The sequence below is a fragment of the Rosa chinensis genome, chromosome 1, assembly GCF_002994745.2.
Source record: "Rosa chinensis cultivar Old Blush chromosome 1, RchiOBHm-V2, whole genome shotgun sequence".
NCBI classification, from domain to species: Eukaryota; Viridiplantae; Streptophyta; class Magnoliopsida; order Rosales; family Rosaceae; genus Rosa; species Rosa chinensis.
The window spans coordinates 52,396,208-52,418,071 of NC_037088.1; the positions used below are offsets into that span (position 1 = coordinate 52,396,208).

The window sequence follows — 21,864 nt, forward strand, 5'->3', positions numbered from 1 at the left end:
CGCCGCATCCCCACCCAAACTACACGAAGGCTTCAAATGCGTGGAGAGGATTGTATGCACTAACAGTACAAGTGCACTGTCGGTTATTTTAATCTATAAAAAAATAACAGTCACTTATCTAATCCACTCCTTTATATATTTTAATATCAAAAAAATTATATTCATTCATATTACAAGTACTCATGTACTGACGGTGCATGGAATACACTCCCTTCAAATGCGTTGGGTCATTATCAAGGGCAAACCCACTTTGTATCAACTTTAATGATAACATTAGTGGCAAATGCCCTGGATTAAGCCACAAAGTCTAAAGACATTAGTTCATATATGCTGCTTATCTGGATCAACCCCTTTAATAATTCCCCAAATCCCAAGTGGAGCAAAAACCCAAATGACTCATTGTATATATTATACATAGGCAAAACTTGTAGAGCTTCTGACCGACGGTGCTTTGCCCTAACAATCATTCTACACTATTCAACGTTAAATAATGCATGGTACGTCCACTTTTCTTCAAAGCATTAAAACAAGAAGACAAAGACCGGACCAAATTCCATTATTATTTGATGCCCTCTTTCTTCCTTCCTCTCTCCTCAACCCTGTCTTGTCTTCAACGTCTTTTCTTCTGTTCCCTACTTACTTTCCTACTTAACCTCATAGACCAGAAAGACCGAGTCCATTTTCAGGTCCAGTTTCAAAATGAACCAGGAAATGAATGGGGTTGAAGCTGAGAGGTATCAGAAGGAGAATCTCAGCAATGGTCATCATGTTCAGGAGAAGATAGACTATGTGTTCAAGGTGGTGGTTATTGGAGACTCAGCTGTGGGGAAGACTCAGATACTGTCGAGGTTTACTAAGAATGAGTTTTGCTTCGACTCCAAGTCTACTATTGGGGTTGAGTTTCAGACCAGGAGTGTCACTATTAGAGGGAAACTCATCAAGGCCCAGATCTGGGATACTGCTGGCCAAGAAAGGTTTGATTCTTCTCTCCCTCTCTGTCTGTCTCTCATTTTGATCTTCAAAAGCTAGAAAGGATTTTAATGATCATGATCTTTATGATTCATATATATCTGGTATAGATTACTGTTACTTTCACAGTTTCACTTATTAAGCGAATTCAAAATAGTTTTAGTACTGTATGACAATAATCAGGTGAAAAATGCTCGACTAGCCAAAATTGCTGACCAAATTATATTTTGGAACACATCTTTGTTAATAACTAATACACGAGATCTAGGGCGAGCACGATCTGAAACACCAACATTTCATTTGATGCAAAATGTATTAAGCAAATTTATGAAGTGTAACACCACCTACATTGGATTCGAACCTGATTACTACCTAGTAAAATTCAACCTCTTCTGCATGTCCTATGTTTCAGCTATAAATGTAGCTATAACAACATATGAAAATATTATAATTATAACCGACATGCTTGCTGTAATATTAATTGATATTAATCTCAACTCAACTACGGTATATTGTGAGCTAGCAAAGTACGATATTTTATTGTAAAGTAACTTTCTTACTTGTACTCAGTCATAAAAGATCTCTTACTTGTACTAACTTTTTGAACACATGTTGAGATCTCGACCGTTAATTTTAAACTCTATATGAGTAGATCACTTATGCAAAATTTTAGCTAAATTAATGGTCGTTGAGGTATCAAACTATATTAAATTAATGAACGAATCAAATATGTCCAACCTAAACCTTTCATACTTATAATTGTAAATCACAGTTATGAATGTTTTAACGATCATCAATTTGACTGAAAATTTACAGAAATGATCTACTCATATAGAGCTAAGAACTGAATGGTCAAGATCCCAATATGTGATCGAAAAATTAGTCTAATAAGCCATCCCTTAAAATAACAAAAAAAATAATAATAATAATTCCCCACGGGCCCTGTTTGATATCCGTAGCAAGTTAATCTTTCTCAATTTTTGTTTTATTTGTGCCATAGATGACAGACATTCACGTTCGTAGGGTTCTGATTTTGAGTGGTTGCTGTAGTTATGAGAACATGAGTTTTGGGCCGAAGGGCTCCCTGTATTTTCTGCATCAGTACCACCAACTGTACTGTATGAATGCATTGCAACTGGAACTAGAGCCTAGAGCTAGCCAACCTCAAAATTAATGAGTAGGACAAAATGCATGTTCTTTTGCATTGAATTGGGCCAAGAATAATGGGAGAGGATCCTCTCCTGAGCTAGCTTTTAACCTGAGCTGCCTGAGCTTTGAAGCTGATGATGCCACGTGTCTAAAACAACATCTAAAGGCTCCTCTTGAACTCAGTTTGGACTTCTTCTGTTTTTTCATCAACACTCAAAGTACAATAGGAAGGAAGACTCTGCCCTCTCTCTCATCTTCATCGCAGCCATCAACCACTCCAACCTATTTCCTTACACCATTTCTATTAATTGAGTATCAACAAAATTGGACCATCTCTCTCTCAAATTGTTGCAATCCACCTCTCTCTCTCATCTTCATCCGGCTACAACTTCCCATTCACAACATGGAGAATCAAATCAAACAGAGAGTAGAGAACCCAGATCAGGTCTCAAAGAAAAAGCTTCAAAAGATTCAATTTTTATCTTCTATTTCGTTTGATATTTAATTCAAAATACTGTCTTAATTTGGTCTGGATACTGGGGTAGAACCGTAGAAGAGGAGAGATTACCAAGGGTAAAATCTGAGATTCGATTTTCATTTAGATTTGATTTTGCTGAGGTTGAATGCGAAGGATTGTAATTTTGGATTGTTATTTTTTGGATCTGTATGAAAGTGAAGAGAGCAAGGAGGAAAAAGAAAAATCAGAATGATCATGAAGAAAGAGAGGTTTAGTGAGATAATCGAGGAGGAGGAGGACTGCAGCTGATTAAACTGCAAAAGATGGAATGAGTTGTTGAAGAAGAAGAAGAAGAGAGATAGAAGAGGCAGAGAGAGAATATCAGCCGTTGATTAAGCTACAAAAATTGAAATAAATACAATAAAAAGTTGGAGCCATTAGATGTGAGTTTGGACACGTGGTGGCTTGTAATGAAAAGCTCAGGCAGCTCAGGTTAAAAGCTAGCTCAGGAGAGGATCCTCTCCCAAGAATAATACATACTATGGTGAGAAGATGATGCTAAAAATAATGAGAATGTATTCAGTACACCAACGTGTATTCGCACTAATAAGAGTAGGCGGTTGATGAATAACATAAAGTATATTTTTTATTATTACAAAGAAAGATTACATGTAAATATCAACAGTTGAGATCTCTTGAATCTGCTAGTTCACTTGCATCAGCAGTACATAGAAGAATTTCTAAAAAAATAACTTGTAATAAACATTTCGTTAACATAACATGCGAGATTATTTGATCACAGGTATCGAGCTGTTACAAGTGCCTATTACAGAGGTGCACTCGGGGCAATGCTGGTATACGACATCACCAAGAGGCCGACGTTCGATCATGTGGCTAGGTGGGTCGAGGAGCTCCGGGCACATGCGGACAGCTCGATCGTGATCATGCTGATCGGGAACAAGGCTGATCTCGGGGATCAGAGGAATGTTCCGACTGAAGATGCAGTCGAGTTTGCTGAGGAGCAAGAGCTGTTCTTCTCTGAGACATCGGCCTTCAGCGGCAACAATGTGGACAGTGCATTCTTTAGGGTACTAGAGGAGATATACAGTAGAGTGACGTCTAAAAAAGCACTGGAATGTGGGAATGGGAAGAAGCCCATTGATGGGATTGGAGCAAAAATTGATGTCATTTCTGGGTCTGATTTGGAAATTAGCGAGATGAAGAAGTTGTCTGCTTGCTCTTGTTGATCCAGTGTCTTGTTCTTATAAGAACGATTATCAAGCAGCGATATATGCATGTACTACTTTTTTGTGTTATTATCTTGGACTTTGGACAATTCTACTGTGGCAGGCAGTGGCATATTTTTTTTACTAGATTCTTATTGCCATGCACAGAAAGTACTAGTACTAAAGTATTTGAACTATAAACCGTAGGATGAAGCATTTTTATGTTGCTTACAAGTTTAGTTGTATGGGATTAGGATGTACCGATGTGTATAAGCATGATATATCTAGTTATTTGAATCTATGTGCCGAGTGATAAGAATGTTTTGATTTATATAAGGAGACTTTCCACTAGGTGAGATAATTGTTAGTGATTAATTAGTGTACAATGAGGGTTTGATCAGACTATACACACTTATTTCGTCACCCACATGGCAGATATATCATTGATCGTAAATAGATGAATAATGAGTTACGCCAGATGTTGTCATCCTAACGTTATTATAAATTAATTGATGATTGTTAGGCCTTATTACAATCACCAAAGCAATCTGTTCGTTAAAATTCTATTATCTCTAATAATGTCATTCATCCGATAACCACAAAATAAGAACTACAAAAAACTGTGTTTAGTTTTTATATCTAACATTTATATAACAATTTTGTCGTATTTTATAATGAACTAAGTTTTTTTTTTGGAATCTCATGTTAATTATGGCATTGTCATATCTATAAGTGTTATCCAAAACCCAGAATATGGAGGTTTTATATTCTCAAAAGAATTGGATATTTCCATTATGATTCATATTCATCATACTACTAAGTTTTGAAAATCAAGGACTTGTCCTGTCTAAAAATAAATAAATTCATACTAGAATTGGAGTTGCAATTATACTAAATAATTTGATACATTTCACCATCACAAACCAATCCTGTCTAAAATTAGTTGCTTTCTCTTTGTATAATGCTTGGCAAAGTAGAAGATATTTGTTGGACTAGGCCCTATCTATCACTCTCAAAATTGGCATCAAGTAGTAGTACAATCATAAGTTAGGTCATGGGTCATAACAACTCAAACCAGTACCATACTACCATATATATAATTATTGGAAGCAACTCGATCATTTTCTTTTTAAAGGTATCATGCATCTAAGTACTATATGCTTATATATATATAACCCTTGCTTAGCTTAACCATTCATTATATTCCAACTACTACTTGTGCTTAACAATGATGATGCCTCACCTTTTGATGTTTATTAGGTGAATTATTGCTGTTAAAGATCACAGCACACAATTTGTTATCATTTATGTCAGAAATTTAAGAAACAACCAGATGGGATCTGCTCACATTTTCTCAGACAAATTTCAACATGGGATATGCAAATGACTAGCTCGATCGTGTCTATATCTAACATTCCATGAACTGAATTATTGGCATGCTCATTCTTAATTAACCAAGTCATGCGTGCGATGGAACTGTAAATAAAATGGGGTGATTATTATCCATCATTTTTAATTTGTTATTCTTAAAAGTAAAAGGTAATCGTGTTATATCGTTAACATTAAAGGATTTTTTTTTTTTCGATGAAAACATTAAAGAGTTGGTGGGTCGGTAATTTTAACTTGATTTGGCTGCATGCAATTGAGGTCAGTGATGTGGAAACTTAAATAATAATCTCAAATCATAGTATACGTGGTGATTCGGGTTAATGTTATTGGTCCATATGAGAGATATATTTTTTTTTATTGGTTATCTTTATTTAATTTTTTTTTCATCCCTTTGTATGAACCACCAAATTCGAGTGATATTATTAGCTTGGACCATCACATGACAGTCATACGTAGTAGTCCGAAATTATAGAATAATTACTCTAGTAATGTAAATTCATGCATTAGCGGGTTGAATTTCCATTAATTCTGCAAATCAAGTCATGGGGCCTGCTAAACAACGAGTTACTTTGTTAACATTAAAGGGTTGATAATTAATTTGGTTCGGCTGCAATTGCAATCAGAGCTCTGTAAACTCATACATCATCAAGTTGAATTTCTATTGATTTTGCAAATCAAGTTGTGGGGCTATTAAACAATGAGTTATTCTTTTAAAAAAAAAAAAAACAATGAGTTATTCTTTTCAAAAAAAAAAACAATGAGTTATATTACTAACGTTAAGGGATTGGTAGGTTCGTAATTAACTTGGTTTGGTTGCAATTGTGGTCAGTGCTGTAAACTCATAATCAGCCATTTAGATTTCCGTCAATTCTGCAAACCTTAATTACCGTGGAGTTGGTTAAACAACAGCAAGCATGGCATGTGATCTACTATTGTGCTGATATTGTCTTGACTCTTTCATGTTTTAAGAGTTGTGTTTTAACTCAAAAGAGTTCGGTACGATTAAGAATGAGCTCGGAACAATTATTAGTGAGTCACAAACTTAAAAGTTATATTATATATTATGACTAAATTCAGTTTGCCCTCTCCAACTTTGGAGCAAATATCAGTTTGGTCCCTGATTTTTTTTTTTTAATCATGATGGTCCTTGCACTTTCATTTTCTTTCACGCGAGTTCAAAATTCAAATTTGGCACGAAAAGTGATGTCAGGTGCTGACTTGACACCGACATTATGACCCATTTTTCGAACTTTGACCCTCAATTTGAACGAAATGTCTAAACTACCCCCTTGAATATTCTTCTCTGCAAGATTCTTCATCTTCTTCCTCTGCACGATTCTTCATCTTCTTCCTCTTGTTCATCCTTCCTGCAAAAAAATATTCACAGTTCATCAAATTGTGATAGATTCCATAACAGAAACTCATCAACTAAGTTTAGTTGAACATCAGAAACTACGTAATGCCAAAAGAACCACAAAACAAAAAGCCTATTTTACACAAAAACAATGCTAAATAGTGTCCTAAAATACAATGGAAATACAACCCCAATAGCACCTTCATCACAAATTACACCACTAATCCCAAAAGTTCACAATTTTTCCTCGAAATTCAAAACTCTAGAAGCTATTTCAAACAGTAAAGCAGCAAAATTACCCATACCAGGCTTCTATACATCTCAAACTCCACAAGACAAACTAAGATAGCAACTTCAACCAAGAACAACACAATAGTAAGAAATGCCCAGAACCAAATTTGGCCAATCAAATATAAGAACAACGAAATAGACAGCTGGAATTCAAAAATACTCAATTGGGTACATGAAGAATAAACCCTCCTCCAACTGGGTACGAATTCACTGGAATTGCTGTGCATACTCCTCTTTCCCCACAGTGGCTTTTCATTTGCTTCTTCCCAAGTTTGAGAAACTAAGTGACATTGAAACCTGAACTGGGTTTTTGTTTTGGATTCGTGTTGTTCAATTTGTTGTAATGGCAGACGAGCTTCAAGAACGACTCGTTCTCTTCTTGGATTGCTGACCCAAACCTTGATGAAGTTGAAGATGCGAAGATGAAGATGATGTCGGCGCGAGCGGTGAGGGCAGACCTGTGCAAGATGAAAGGCGATGGAGGAGGGCGTGCAGACATGCGGTAGCCGGAATCTCAGGTTTGATGGAGGACGGAGGAGGATTGAGAAGATTGAGAAGTTGTTGGATCGATTTGGTTTTAGGCTTTGCAAATTTGAGAGAGAGGCAAAGTGAAGCAAAAAATAGATAAGAAAAAAAAAAGAGAAAAGGGGGGGAAATTAGAAATTAGATTAAATTAGAGATGTCTATTTTGCCATTCTTAGTCTGAAAAATGGGCCCTAATATCGGTGCCAAGTCAGCACCTGATGTCACTTTTCGAGCTAAATTTGAATTTTGGACTCGCGTGATAGAAAATGAAAGTGCAAGGACCATCATGATTAAAAAAAAAAGTTAGAAACCAAACTGATGTTTGCCTCGAAGTTAGAGGGGGCAAACTGAATTTAATCATATATATTATCTTTTTGTTAATAGTTTAATATGAGATCTTCACCCTCCACCATGACCGATTCATATGACCAAAATTTGTATTTTTTTTTCTTCTCTGTAGTGTACACTAACTTTTAAATTGCTCGAAAGTGCAGAATTTAGAGAAAGATTTGATAAAGGACTAAATTCAGTTTGCCCCCTCCAACTTTAGGGCAAACATCAGTTTGGTTCCTGACCTTTTTTTTTAATCATGGTGGTCCTTGCACTTTTATTTTTCATTACGCACGTCCAAAATTTAAATTTGGATCGAAAGATGACGTCACAAGCTGAGCTGGCCCCAACATGAGGGCCCATTTTTCAGATTTTAGAAGGACAAAATGGACATTTCTAAATTAATCTAATTTCTAATTTTTTTCTCTAATTTTCTCTATTTTCTCCTCTCTCTCTCTCTCTCTCTCTCTCTCTCTCTCTCTCTCTCTCTCTCTCTCTCTCTCGGGTTCACACCTCACACGCTCCCACTTATCCACTGAAATTCTCCACCAAACTCCGGTCGACTGCGACGCTTGCAGATGTTTCACCAAAGATGGAACCGCACCGCTTGCAACAATGATGTTCACTACGTCCTTTGCCACTGAACGTCTCGACTGGAGCTTCACCAGTAGCACTCCCAAACCGAAATGGCCGGCCCCCAAATCTTCTTTCTACACCCAAAACTTCTTCTTTCTGGGCACATCCAAATCACAAGCCTCCCAAAAGAACAGACTTCCCAAAAGATAACTGTTTGGACCCAAAATGAGCATTTTGGCTTAACAAAGCGTGTCCTCAAGATGGGAAGGCTCGTACATCATCTATAAAATCTTAGGGAAAGGAGCTTTTCATCTCAAGGACCTGGATGGAGATGTCCACCATAACCCTATCAATGGCAGATACTTGAAGAAATATTTTCCCAAGGTCTGGGACTCGGAGCAGTCGTAGACAGTTTCTTCGCATAAGACATGGGGGGCAATTCTAGTGTTCCTACACTTGCGAAGCCCATTCATGAAGGCCTGTTTTTGAGGCCCAACATCGTTTCTTCGCTACGCCTAGCAACACTAGGGGGGAAACACTACACAATACTAAGCTGAGTCAGCGGCTCCGGAAAATTTTTACAATACTAAGCCGGGTCAGCGGCTTAGGAAATTTTTTACAGCTTTGTCTCTTCTCTCACAGAGAAAACACGTTCGCGGGAAAATAGGGTCGAGTCGTAAGAGTTGAGGCTAAGCTCAAGGGAAATGTGAGAGTCACCGTTGTAGCCGCCCCATCCACAGGAGTAGTAGCTGTAGCCGCCACCACCCTCGGAACTAGTCTTCATGTTGCCAAAGATGTCCTCATTATGCATGGGGAACAGAGGAAGGGTTTCAATCTCCGTATTCATAGATCCATAACCACCATAGTTCCCCATCTGCCCTTTAAAAGCAATCATCACATCAGCTGAAGAAACAGAAGCAGATGCAGAAGATCCGAAGTTAATATACTGATCCTCAGGTTTCCAATTGGTACCATTACCATTACTAACAAGCCCTGATTTTTGCATCGGCACATGAACATGCGAAGTAGAACTCTTCTTCTGTTTCTCCCGAGCCCTTTGGTTCCTAAACCAATAATAGACGTTCTTGCTCTCGACCGATCCGTACCATCTCAGGTGGAGATAGATCCTCTGAATCTGCTCTACAGTTGGGGACCTAACTCCCTTGTTGTAGTCAAGCTCCTTGAGGATTCTTATCTGATCTGTAGTGGGAATCCACCTGGTACTGCTCTTCCTCCCGGCTACTTTGTTGCTTCCTCCATCCTCGGTTGGTTGCCGGGTTTGTGGTTCCATTGGTGATGGGTTGAGAGAATGCGAGAATTGAAGAGTGGTGATGATGAATGATTAAGAAAGATTGTTGTTAGAAAGATTGGGGTGGATGAAATGGTTTTGGGATTAGGGATTTGGGTTTATAATGAGATATAGGCATGAAATAACCGAACGGTCTTTGAGGAGGTAACTATTCCATTTTCAATATTATCTTCTCACGATGGGGAACCGAACGGTCTTCGAGGAGGTAACTGTTCCATTTTAAATGTTATCTTCCAAAGGTGGGGAACCGAACGGTCTTCGAGGAGGTAACTATTTCATTTTCAATATTATCTTCTCACGGTGTAGTTTTCCAAGAGGTTTGAGTTGGGGCCTATATTTGGGGCCTTACAAGACATAATTATTGGCTCCTCACGGATAAAGTGGCTTTGCGGCCAAAAGAAGTACATTCATTACAAAGCCAAAAGTGGTTAGAATACAAAACAGGAATCTTCAGATATCTTCTGAATCTTTGCTCAAAGTGGAGGCAGCTTTGGAATCCAACGTCGGGTTGAGCCGCGCCATTATCCCAAGGAGGGGCAGACTTCAGGGAAGAAAAAGAGGAGAAACGGAACCCCCGTGCCCCCTTTACATGGAAGCGGCAGAGGAATCCAACATAGGCTTGGCCAACGCTATCATCCACGAGAAGGGGAGACTCCAGTGAAAGAAAATGGAGCATCCAATCCCCCTCAATTGGAAGCAGCTTTGGAATCTAACGCCGGGTTGAGCCGCGCCATTATCTCCTGGAGGGGCAAAGAGTGAAAGAACCGAATATCAACTTGAATCTCGGCACCCTCTTCGCCCGTGGCAGCCACCATTCTCTTAGCATGAAGTATGGGAATGGCCATAAAATGGCTCATACCCATCACTTCCGCGAATCCATGCTCTCCCTCCAAGATTCTGTCAATGTTCGGAAGAAAGAGCATGAGTAGAGGGCGACCACCAAAGCCCTTCTTATCTGGAGGACTCGATCTGGTCTGATTCTAGAAGGAAGGGGTTCGAGGAAGGGTCTTTGGCCTCAAAGTGGCTTTCCTCCCTTCCCCGATTTGCTCCGCGCGTAGGATTATGACAAAGATGATCTCACATGATCGTGGATCCCACACTCGGAGCCCCCTCACATTTCTAAACCAATCTGAAGCCTGGCATTGCCGTTGCAGAATTCCAGAAGGCCGAAACAAGGGGTTGCCTGAGATTACACCATAAGGCCTAACCCAGGCTTGAGATTACGCCATAAAGCCTAAAATTTAGAGGCTAAGGGCCATTTCCTGAGGGGAAGATTTGTGAAGAAGGAGGAAGAGAAGCAAAGATTGAAAGGCCATTGTTAAGGATCTGAAGCTCAGAAGAAGGTTCTTGATGTGAACGTTCCCATCCCCAAAACACAACTATTTATAGGGACTTTAGGCAAATCCTCACCCTTGGATGGATGGTTAAAGAGTCAAACTGATATCAGTAAATCGAGATTAGTGATTCCAAATCTCGGGAAAAAAGGGACTAGTAGCATGTGAGGCTCCAATACCAAACGATTTTCGAGGAGAAGGAATTAATACCACGTGAGAAGACCGAACGGTTTTCGAGGAGGCCTATAGAGATTGGCCAGCGAAGCTCAATTGCAAGCAAAGTTCCTCCATGTAGAGGTTCGCCGCAATGGCACCAGCTTCGGCCTGAGTGGCCCGTTCTCTTATACGGGCCAGGTTGTGGCCCATTTCTTCAGAACAGCCAAAGGTTCATCAAGTTGGGCTTTTTTTGCAGCAATCGCATTCTCAACAGAGAACCAGCAAACAAGGCAAATACTTGCTGCTATATACATGGCGAAGTTACCACCAAGGAAGAGAAGGATCCTCATTCGCAATCAAAAGTAGTCTCCTTCGCATGGGGGGCATGCTAAAACTCTGATCTCCTATAACCTGCCCAAGTTTCACCAATTCACTGCATACCAGACATCAGATACATGGGGGGCAATAAAGTTGGCAAAGAAAGCGTCAGTTCATGACAAAGGCAATCAGATTGTGGCATTCAAGATTTATGGCCTATTTAGAGGCCTATATGGAATCAGTCAAGCCAATACAAGTGGCTTTGGAGCAACGATATTATAAGAGAAGTGCTGATTCAAGACCTCTTCAGTCAAGATGAAGACCTTTGACTTCGAGGTCTGGGGGGCAATGTTTGGACCCAAAATGAGCATTTTGCTAAACAAAGCGTGTCTTAAAGAAATTGAGCCAATGTCAGTGGCTCAAGCTATATATATATATTGTCAAAAAGTTTGAAATATATTATTTAGAGGCTAAATAAAGCCTACTTGCAAAATGATGGAAGCATGGAAATGAAAAGTCAACTTGAGCACATTTTCCTACTTTGGCTAGGAGAAACTGAGCTAAACAATGAAGGAGGGGTGGCAGACTGACCAAAAGAAATCTAAATGAGCCAAAACTTTCTAGATTCATTCTAGACATCCTAAGAATCATTTATTATGAAGAGTGCAAGAGCTAGTTTGGAGTGGAAAACCTTCAAACAATCAGTCCAATTTTCTGAAAGACAAAACTGGAAAACTGGACCTACAGGGAGTCCAGCAGCGTTTCTGGCCCAACCACTTGGAAGTAAGCTCTGAAATTTTTCCAGAATGATCTACACTCATGATGGATCATTTGATATGAAGAAGTCGAAGACCCATTCGGAATTCGTAGTGGAGATATAGTTGAAGGAATAAAGGAGCCGAAAGTGACTCAAAATCACTCCAAAACTCATCATTTTTATCCCCATAATTTAGTGCTCCACCTCCACCTCCACCTCCAATTAGTGCTCCACTATCTTCAATTAGTGCTCCACTATCATTTGTTTAAGGCCAACCACTTTGGCATGGTAGCCTATAAATAGAGGTTACAATGAAACAAGACAACACACAATTCATCACAACAATCTCTAAGATTATCCAAGCCTCTCTAGATCAACCCCTCTCCTTCTCTTACCGGTAGTCACACTCCAGTCTTAGTCTTCTCAGGAGCCGACTGTCAGTGCCACCAAACCCTCCAACCAAGCTAAAGTCACGCTTTAGCGAGTTCTCCTCACTTCTCAGTGGTTTTCGCTCTGCTCGATCTACGACGTCGAGTATCGATTGTGATTTTGAAGAAGCTCAGTAAAAGTCCTCGCCACGAGGCACAAAGAATCCCACGACGAGGTTGGTGCTCTTCTCGTCCACAATCGCTTGAAAGAAGTCAGGTCAAGGGACATCCCCAACGACCGCACCCGAACGGTGCTGGCACGCCCACGCAAGAAAAGAGACGTTGACTAGCTCAAGAAAAACTGGAGCCAAACAATAACGAAACCAACAGAGCACGTCTCTGTGATTTTTTACCTGAGGATGGATCAGTCTGCGGCGGCGATCAGAGGTCAAGAGTGCCCCACCTGCAGGCATAACCGTTGTTGTTAGGGCTTTCTAGCCCGTCGGCCTCCAACTCCGATTTGGTCATCGCCCACAGAATACGACCACCTCTATCACACCCCAAACCCTCGCTCGATTCCTTTACTTTGCAATTTGATTGGGCTTCGGGTCTAGGTTTTCGTCCCCGGAGCTCGACTCGGAGGTCATGGAGAAACTTACCGGGGGTGACATTTGATGGAATTGAGTGAATGTGAGAAATTAGGGCTTTAATCGAGTTTGGGGAGATAGAGAGAAGGTTGTGCCTACGCCACCGATTTTGATCGAGGAGGAGGACGAGGAGCGAGACGACGTGGTGTGGAGTTTCAAATCAAAGGGAGGTGGAGGTGGAAGTGGTAGAAGGGTTTTCGTGGTCGTCGATCTAGAGAGGAAGAACAGAGAGAGTAGAGAGAAAAATTAGAAATTAGATTAATTAAAAAATGTCCATTTTGCCCTTCTAAAATATGAAAGGTGGGCCCCCATGTCGGGGACAACTCAGCCTGTGACGTCATCTTTCGATCCAAATTTAAAGTTTAGATGTACGTGATGAAAAATAAAAGTGCAAGGATCATCATGATTAAAAAAAAATATCAAGGACCAAACTGATTTTTGCCCCAAAATCAGAGGGGGCAAACTAAATTTAATCCTTTGATAAAACAACTATATTGCCAAACCGTCAATTAATTCTCTTTAAAATTTGTTGCTGTGGGGAATATCTAGTGACTAGTGAGGCAAAGAATAATTGGGTACGTTATCCATGCTGGCATGGGAGGGCAAACCGACGAGCCTTGAAGTTGTAAATGATGATGATGAAATTGAAAGAACCCAGCTGGCCTGAGTGCCCGACTCAGAAACATCCTTCTGATAGTTGGATACTTGGATAAATCCCATAATTGCCAAACTAGTGTAAATACTCATTGCCTACCTTCCCAGAAAGAGGTCGTCGAATATATATTGATTGCTGACAGAAAATGAGCAAGACAGGTCTTTATTGTAATATGGAGAGGACCATAAAATAAGTAATTGTGATGGAACACCAACTGGTTAGGTGTTTTGTAAATTGATCGATTCAATGAGGCAGTTATGATGAGAAAGGAATAAGAAATCGATGAGACATTGAACCAGCTTGCTTCTTCTCATAATGTTTACTTCAAACTCAAAGTTACTCGAATGACTGAGAAAGCTCAATACATGAACTAATTACAAGGATAATATTATTACTAAATTAGCTTTCTAAAAAAATTGAAAATGGTATGTAAAAATGATGAAATCTAGTCCGTGGTGGGGTTATCTAATCGAATCTCTATGTCTTCAAGAGTTTATTCTCATTTAATACTTTAGTTCTAGAATTTAGAGAAGTAATTAAACTAGCTATTTTTATTTTTGAATCAGCAACCCAAAATTGAGTTTTAAGTTATTCATAAATTGGAAATTATTCTATGCACCGACGATGTAAGTGACCCAACCCTTATAAAATAATCTCAACCCTTGATATTTATTATCAACTTTATTTTTAATAAACAAAAAGTGTATTTAATGCAATCTAACCATTCATTTATGTTGGTGCAAGTGCACGGCGGTGCTCTGAATAATCACTCTTCATAAATATGCTTCTAAGTTTGATGAAGAGTCCATTTTACCTTTCTTATAGATGTGCTTATTGTAACGTGTAAACACATGAAAAATCATGTATTTATTTAGTATTATATAATAATTAGAATTATACAATAACTAGTCGTTTGTGAGTCGAACTCTTAATCTTTCATTTACAAATGAGAAACTTATGTCAATGATCGTTCATGAATAGAACTCATGAATGCAATAAAATTTTGTTTGTATTGTAACTATTGTTTACTAACTTTTTAAACAAAAATTACTAATTTACATGAGTGGTTGAACAACCTTGCGAAAATGGACAAAATAATATTGTACATTACTCTTGTGTTTCTCACTCCCTTCTACTCTTCTGTCTTTTTTTTTTCTTTTCTTTTTTAAGAATATACTCTTCTCTCTTTCATTTTGCAAATTTGATTTTGTATTTGATATATATATTTTGATGGGTTATAAGTAGTTTTTATTGGGGGCTTTGGTTGTGTATTCAGATGTAATATGTAATTACCATCAATCTCTGATCACAATACATCCCTAATGGCCTAATCTTGACTACAATCATATGCTTGCACAGTTGCGAGCCATGCTTGAAGTTAATGATTATTTTATAGAAGGTTAAAATCATTTCGAGCAAATTGATTTTCAAAGATCAGATATGAATTATGTATCGACGTATGAGCAATCAAGATTTTAATGTGAGATTCACTTACTTCGAAAGGTCCTTGATTCACTTACTTTGAAAGGTCCTTGAAAATAGGTACCCTTTTATTGCTAAATATGAATAATCCCACTTAATTAACGATCACAATCTATAGTTAATGGGTGTGGCTATTGCCACTCTACCATTTTATTTGTTCACCCTATTTGCTCATTACACCCTATATTTTAATTTCAATTTGTTTTAGGGAATCAGAAATTGAGAGATAATCGCTGTGAATTCTCATTGATAATAGGGGCCTATTTATATAGAGGATTACAATGCATAGAATCTCAATCATACAAGGAAAGTAATTCTACATTGATTAGGACTCTAGATCCTTCTAATTAAATCCTATTACCACTAGGTCAAGTAAGCTAGAGTTTGGACCAAACACAAATAGAGATATCCTTAAACACTCCCCCTTGTGTTGTCCAAACGCGGTGCTTCTCTCGTTGCCTCGTTAAAAACCTTGCCGAGTCACAAAAACTCAGTGGGACAAAAATAACCTCGGTCGAAGGGGAAAAAGAGCACAACACACCCTTCACGATTCGAGATGAACATGTAGACATCTCCTCCTGATGTCTGCACCTCCCCCTGATGACAACGATCATGGGAGTTCAGATAATTTTCACAAGTCAATTCTTGCCACATGTTTCTCGAACGTGGATTTGGGTAATGACTTAGTAAAAAAGTCTGCCTCACTGTCCTCAGATCGAACCTAATTCACTTTGATCACGAGGAGAGCCTGTTGTCGCTGATTAAGCTTGGTTTTGTCGCTTTTGATGTAGCCTTGCCTCATTTGTTCAAAACAAGCAGCATTATCCTAAATGCTCGTAGGCTCATCTGTGGTAGACTTCAAACCACAATTGCTTCGAACATGCGTAATGATGGATCCAATCCATATACATTCACGAACCACTTCGTGAAGAGCAATGATCTCTGCATTGTTCGAAGATATAGCGACTAAGGTCTATCCTGTTGACCTCCAAGATGTCACGGTCTTTTCCCATGGTGAACACTTAACCGGATTGGGAATGACCTTTGTGTGGGTCAGAGAGATACCCAATATCAGCAAAACCTTCCAAAACACATGTCGTTTTGGGATGGGGATAGTGGACGCAGGCCAGTGTTGGCGGCGTACCTGGTGTGTGATGGGTCCGAATCCATCATCTTTTTGTAGGGATAAAACATGCCCATATCAATCGCACATCTCAAATATCGAAAGATATCTTTTACGCCAATCCAATGGCGTCGCGTTGGCGCAGAGCTATATCTAGCTAACAAGTTCACAACATATGAGATGTCTGGTCTTATGCATTGGGATAAGTGCAATAATGCGCCTATTGTACTAAGTAACGCACTTCTGCCTCTAGCACATCTTTGTCATCATCCTTTCGACGAAGAGGATCCTTTTCAGGATCAAGACTATGGACGATCATGGGGGTGCTTGAAGGCTTGACCTTGTCAAAATGCCTAAGCATCTATCGACACGATGCTCAAGTTCTAAACCGAGACATAATTGTGTTCTCCCAGAATCCTTCATCTCAAACTACGGATTTCAAGTGTTCAGCGGTTTCCCTTAACTCTTTAAGGGCTTCTAATGAAGATCATGTCCAACATAAACCGCGATAGAATCCGAAACTTGTCATAGAAACACGTGGGCATATCCCTTCCCAATCAAGTAGTCACTTTAGTGAGTGTTTCGATCTTATTGTAAACACGCTCTGTGGTCTAGAACCTCTTGAATTGGGTAAATGAAGTTCGCCATGAACCTTCATGTATATTCTGTATCTAGATCCCTATAGAGATACGTAGTGACCACATTTGTAAGCTGCATGTTCAGTTATTCGGAAACTACCAAACTAAAAAGGTAGTGGAGTGCAATGACATCCATTACGAGAGACTATGTCTCATCGTAGTCGATTCCAGGGCGTTTTGTGAGAAGCCTTGCGCCATAAGGCGAGATTACCATCTCTTTTTCTCATCACGCTCTCTAACGAAGACCCATTAGTCAATAGGTTTTATGTCAGGAGGTGTTAGCATCTCTAGCTCGAAAACCTTCCTCTTCGTTAGAGAATCCATCTTAACCTGGATCGCATCTTTCCATTTAGGCCAAATCTGTCTACGTTGGCATTCATTCATCAACGGAGCGTGGTTCGATATCATCTGACTCAACAAACTCATGCGCAACGAAATACGCAACTACATCACCAATTATGATGGAGTTTCTATCCCACGTCTCATGTAAACTGGTGTAAGTTTCATAGAGCTCTATATTATCAGGAATAGGTTCTGACGTTGAGGTGTCCCCCAACGATAACCATAACCCGGAAGATTCTCATAAGACGGATTTTGAGTCTTGATGATCAAAGGATTGAAATGTGCCAAAGTATCATTCGAACTCACGGGCCTCCCACGCATCCTAGCTGGGGCCATGACCTGTAACGCCAGAGTGCCACTCTCTTTGGCGTTGGCACCATGCCTACCTCTGTGTAGGGTGGCACTATGTCCTCTCGTAAGGACGTACTTCCTTACATGCATGTTTGTAGCATATTTGTGTAATCTCGTCACTTTAATAGGGATCAAGATGAGACATAGTGGGGACAGACCACGACAATTCCTGTCATTCCTGTTGAACATCTGTGTTCTTATCTCCCCCGAACGACGGGAAGACTGTTTCATCAAAGTGACATCCGCAAATCTAGCGGTAAGGAGATCGCCTTGCAAGGGCATTAAGTGGCGGACGATTGTTGGAGTCTCAAATCCAACTGAGTTGCCCATTCGTCTGTAAGGACCTATCATAGTGCGCTGTGGCAGCGCAATGGGCACATAAATGGCTCACTCAAACGTGCGTAAGTACAAAATAGTTGTACCCAGTCACTAGCTGTAACGCAAGGGTACATTGAATGGCGGTAGGTTATAGACGAATTAGCATAGCTGCATGCGATATTGCATCACCTCAAGCGGATATAAGGAGAATGGTGCGCATTACCAATGTCCAGACTATCATCGTAGTCGTTTCTGCAAGACCAATTGGGGTGTACATGCGAATATGATGTCCAACATCAATCCCAATGCAATAACCATCGAAAGTCTTCGATGTAAACTCTCCAACATAGTCAAATCCAATTGACTGAATATGATGATTTGGGGAGTGAGCCCGTTGTCATATGATATGTGCTAGGAGTGTAGCATAAGCAGCATTACAAGTGGACAATGGCACGACACGTGACCAGTGTGTTTGTGTGTCAACCAACATCATGAGATATTTAAACTTCCGCAAGTTGGTTGAATCAGTCCATAGAATCCCCATGGATTCGATGTAAGAACAAAATGAGTATTTTCACATCCTTTGTGTAGGACGGTCTCAGTCCTAATTTCCCGAATGAACTGGCTTTGCAAAATGAGCGAGAGGCCTTAGAAGCGACCAATGAGGATTTTGGTTGGGCCTGAGCGTCTGTAGCGCTATTAGAAGCAAAATGTGTGACTACATCTCCCATCATGGCGTTAGAGCCATGGAAATTAGCATGTATGGCGTCATGGCCACAAGGAGGAACAACCATGGCGTTATGCTCATGGTTGGCGCCTTTTATGGCGTCATCATATTCTTGCTTCGTTTTGCTCAAAATGATGGATGTCCGAGTGAAGTCTTTAGTAGATGGATCATCATATCATGACCAGGATGACCTATCCTGTCGTGACAAAGCCAATATGTGTCTAATTCCAAGAGATCTTCTCTCATAACTTTATTGGATTTAATAGCTCGAATAGTGACATAGAGTTCACTAGAGAGACACATAAACTTCTCTAAGATGCGCCTTTGTTCGCAATCGTTAGAGGTATTCGCAAAGGAACTCATCTCCGTTCTACATGCGTTTTCGCATGGAATTCATTGGCTATTCATAAAGAAATTTGCCCTAAGAGCATAGAGAGTTTCTGTGACAGTAATTAAGGTGCCATTTGGCAAGTGGAACTTGGGCTATTCCATGTCCTTGAATTAATATTGATGGCCCACCCATCGTAATCACAAAGTTGTAACGTCCTGTACCTCAATTTACCAGTTTACTAGTCATTTGGACGGTAAACGACCTTTACCTTCACTTTTATTGTCGTTTCGGTACTTTTAGGGGGCCCTAAAAGATGACTTTTTGTTCGGATCAAAATTTGAGAAAATTTTCTGCATGAAAGTTGTAGGAGAAGTTAAACCGAGCGCGTGCATATATGGTACGTAAAAATCGGAGTTCGTATGTCAAAGTTATGAGTATTTTCGTGTGAGTGTCATTTCAGCACACCTTAATTATAAGGGCTGATCAGCCCCATTTCCAGCCATTCTCCCCCATCTTTTACGACAGAAACCAGAAAGAAAAAGAGAGGAAGAGAGAGAGAAAGAGAAAGAAAGAAGGAAAGAAAGAAAGGGAGATCCGTTCAAACCGTCGACATTTTGGAGAAACCTCAAGGTATAAAGTTGTTCTTTACCTCATGATCTTTCTTTTGAGTATAATTTTGCATATATATTGGAGGATTTTAGAGATTGAAAATCCGGCACTATTCACAAATTGGGGGTTTACTGTTTTCTTAATTATTGAGGTAGTTCTAATTGTTTTCTGAACTTGGTGTAGTTGAGAAAAATGCTAGGGGGATTGAGATGAAGCTGCTGCCAAAATTTGGTGACCATCGGAGAAGTTGACCGCCGAGTGAACAGTACCGCGCGTGAACAGTGGTGAGATTTAAACAGAATTTAAATTCTATTTTTTTAGCTAGTTAAATCCTATAATTTTTGTAGAGGTTGATTATGTGAATTTGGTTGGAATTGGAAAACTTTTTAATCGATTATAAATTTCTAAAGATTTGGATTTCGGTTAATGTTAATCGTGAATCCGATTATCGGATTTCCTCCATAATTGTTATATAGTCTGAAATCGATGAGTGGGCAGTGTTTGTGAAGTTTGGTAATTTTTGGAGAAACTTGGAATTAAGTATGAATTTTGAAGTTTAGGGTTTCGATTATCGAATTACGAGAATCCGACCGTCGGATATCTCTCGGTTCTACCTTGAAACCTTTAAATTAACGAATTGGTATTAGTGGTATAATTTGGGCTAAATCCGAGGAGAATGGGAGATGTAATTATGAGGAATTGATTTTTGGAATCGTATTAAATTATTGAAGAATTATTCACAGAATATAATTGTGTACAGGACGACGTACCGAGCTATTGCTCGATGACGGAACACGAATGCGTGATCGTCGGAATAGTACTGTGAGTGGACTTTTATTTTTAAATATTGATGCATGCATTTATTTTCTTAAATAATGCTCTAGTTTTAATCATATTACTTATTGAGCAAATGATTTGATTTTCGGAAATTCGATCTCGGTTTATCTCGTGGATTGGCTCTCAATAATGAGTTTCAAAGGTTGATTATGATTTATAATATTAATTGACAAATTGCTTATTTCCGAGGTAATTTTCCGGAATTAAGTATATTACTAATTGCCGATTTAAGTTCCTGGAAGATTCTCGAGATGAGTTTCGATGGAGTTGGATTTTCTCATTTATTTATTGACTTTCGGTTTTGGCATCGGGAATGCCTAATTAAGGATTTTGGATTTGGTTGGTTTCTTGGAGATTTTGAGAGATTTTTGGAAATGGGATTTGCTTATACTAATTTCCGGTTTCCTTTACGGATTTGAGAATATTTTGGGCGTGGGGGACACGCCGTCGATTTATTTCTATTTCTCACTTATTTATTTTGAGATTGAGAGTAATCTTGGCGTGCGGGGTCACGTCGTTGAATACATGGTTTCTATCTCGTGAGAAATGTGGGGAAGCTACATGGATTTATTGGTTTTCGATGATTTTTCCTCACCATACGCTGGTCATGTGATTTGGTCTCCTCCTCACAGACTTTGTGTTTGTGAGTGGCAGTTGAGGTAGCTTATTCTCCTCCTCACTTACTTTGTGTATGTGAGTGGCAGTCGAGGTGATTTATTCTCCTCCTCACGTGGTTGGCAGTCGAGGTCATATTCTCCTCCTCACACAATCTATGTGTGAGTGGAAGTTGAGGTTATTAGTTCTCCTCCTCGCACAATCTATGTGTGAGTGGCAGTCGAGGGTAGGTAGAGCCTGGGAGGCTCCATTACCCGTATGGTGATATTTCTTCCCCATATTCTATCATTACTTGACTAGCAGGGCCTAGTCTGATTTCCGTTCAACCAGCGGGGCTGGTCTTATTCTGTTGAGTATCAGAGTTTCCATCATTCCTTTCAGTTGTTTGGGACTAGCGGGGCTAGTCGGTTTTCTTGAGCGGAACTCCTTTTGTTTCGTTTTCCTAAATCAGTGCATGCATCGGGAGATTTTTTAATAAATTAAATGTGGGAAAGTATAAAATCTCTTTTGTTTAAAATTGCTTATTTTTGTCCACTCACACTAACGTGTTTTCAATACTTTCCCCTGGGCCCTTCGGTTCCAAATGCCCAGTTTGCAGGCGAATTAGTGAGGTCGGGCGTACACGGAGTTGAGGCATAGTCAACAGCATGGCTTCCTCGTTTGCCTTTGAGTTAGGTTGTC

At 39.6% G+C, this 21,864-nt stretch overlaps 2 protein-coding genes and 1 long non-coding RNA gene across 3 annotated transcripts; 2 read left to right on the forward strand and 1 right to left on the reverse strand.

Moving 5' to 3' along the window:
• Window positions 1-549: 549 nt before the first annotated feature.
• Window positions 550-4,102, forward strand: LOC112168198 (ras-related protein RABA3). Its single transcript, XM_024305345.2, has 2 exons — window positions 550-974; window positions 3,378-4,102. The coding sequence occupies exons 1-2, from the start codon at window positions 700-702 to the stop codon at window positions 3,820-3,822; spliced, it is 720 nt and encodes a 239-aa protein (XP_024161113.1). The 5' UTR covers window positions 550-699; the 3' UTR covers window positions 3,823-4,102.
• A 4,780-nt stretch (window positions 4,103-8,882) lies between these two features.
• Window positions 8,883-9,272, reverse strand: LOC112169503. The gene has a single exon (XM_024306541.1). It carries the CDS (start codon window positions 9,270-9,272, stop codon window positions 8,883-8,885), a length of 390 nt encoding a protein of 129 aa, XP_024162309.1.
• Window positions 9,273-19,630: 10,358 nt separating this feature from the next.
• On the forward strand, window positions 19,631-20,546 carry LOC112187096. Its single transcript, XR_002930989.2, has 3 exons — window positions 19,631-19,752; window positions 19,915-20,015; window positions 20,492-20,546. It is a non-coding gene; the product is annotated as an uncharacterized LOC112187096 (long non-coding RNA).
• Window positions 20,547-21,864: the final 1,318 nt, after the last annotated feature.

What these genes read in the sequence shown, in the direction of transcription:
- LOC112169503 (XM_024306541.1), bottom strand. Translation starts at nt 9,272, where the DNA reads ATGCAAAAATCAGGGCTTGTTAGTAATGGTAATGGTACCAATTGGAAA.
- LOC112168198 (XM_024305345.2), top strand. Translation starts at nt 700, where the DNA reads ATGAACCAGGAAATGAATGGGGTTGAAGCTGAGAGGTATCAGAAGGAG. An exon ending in GATACTGCTGGCCAAGAAAG is followed by an intron (nt 975 to 3,377) that starts GTTTGATTCTTC and finishes ATTTGATCACAG; the next exon opens with GTATCGAGCTGTTACAAGTG.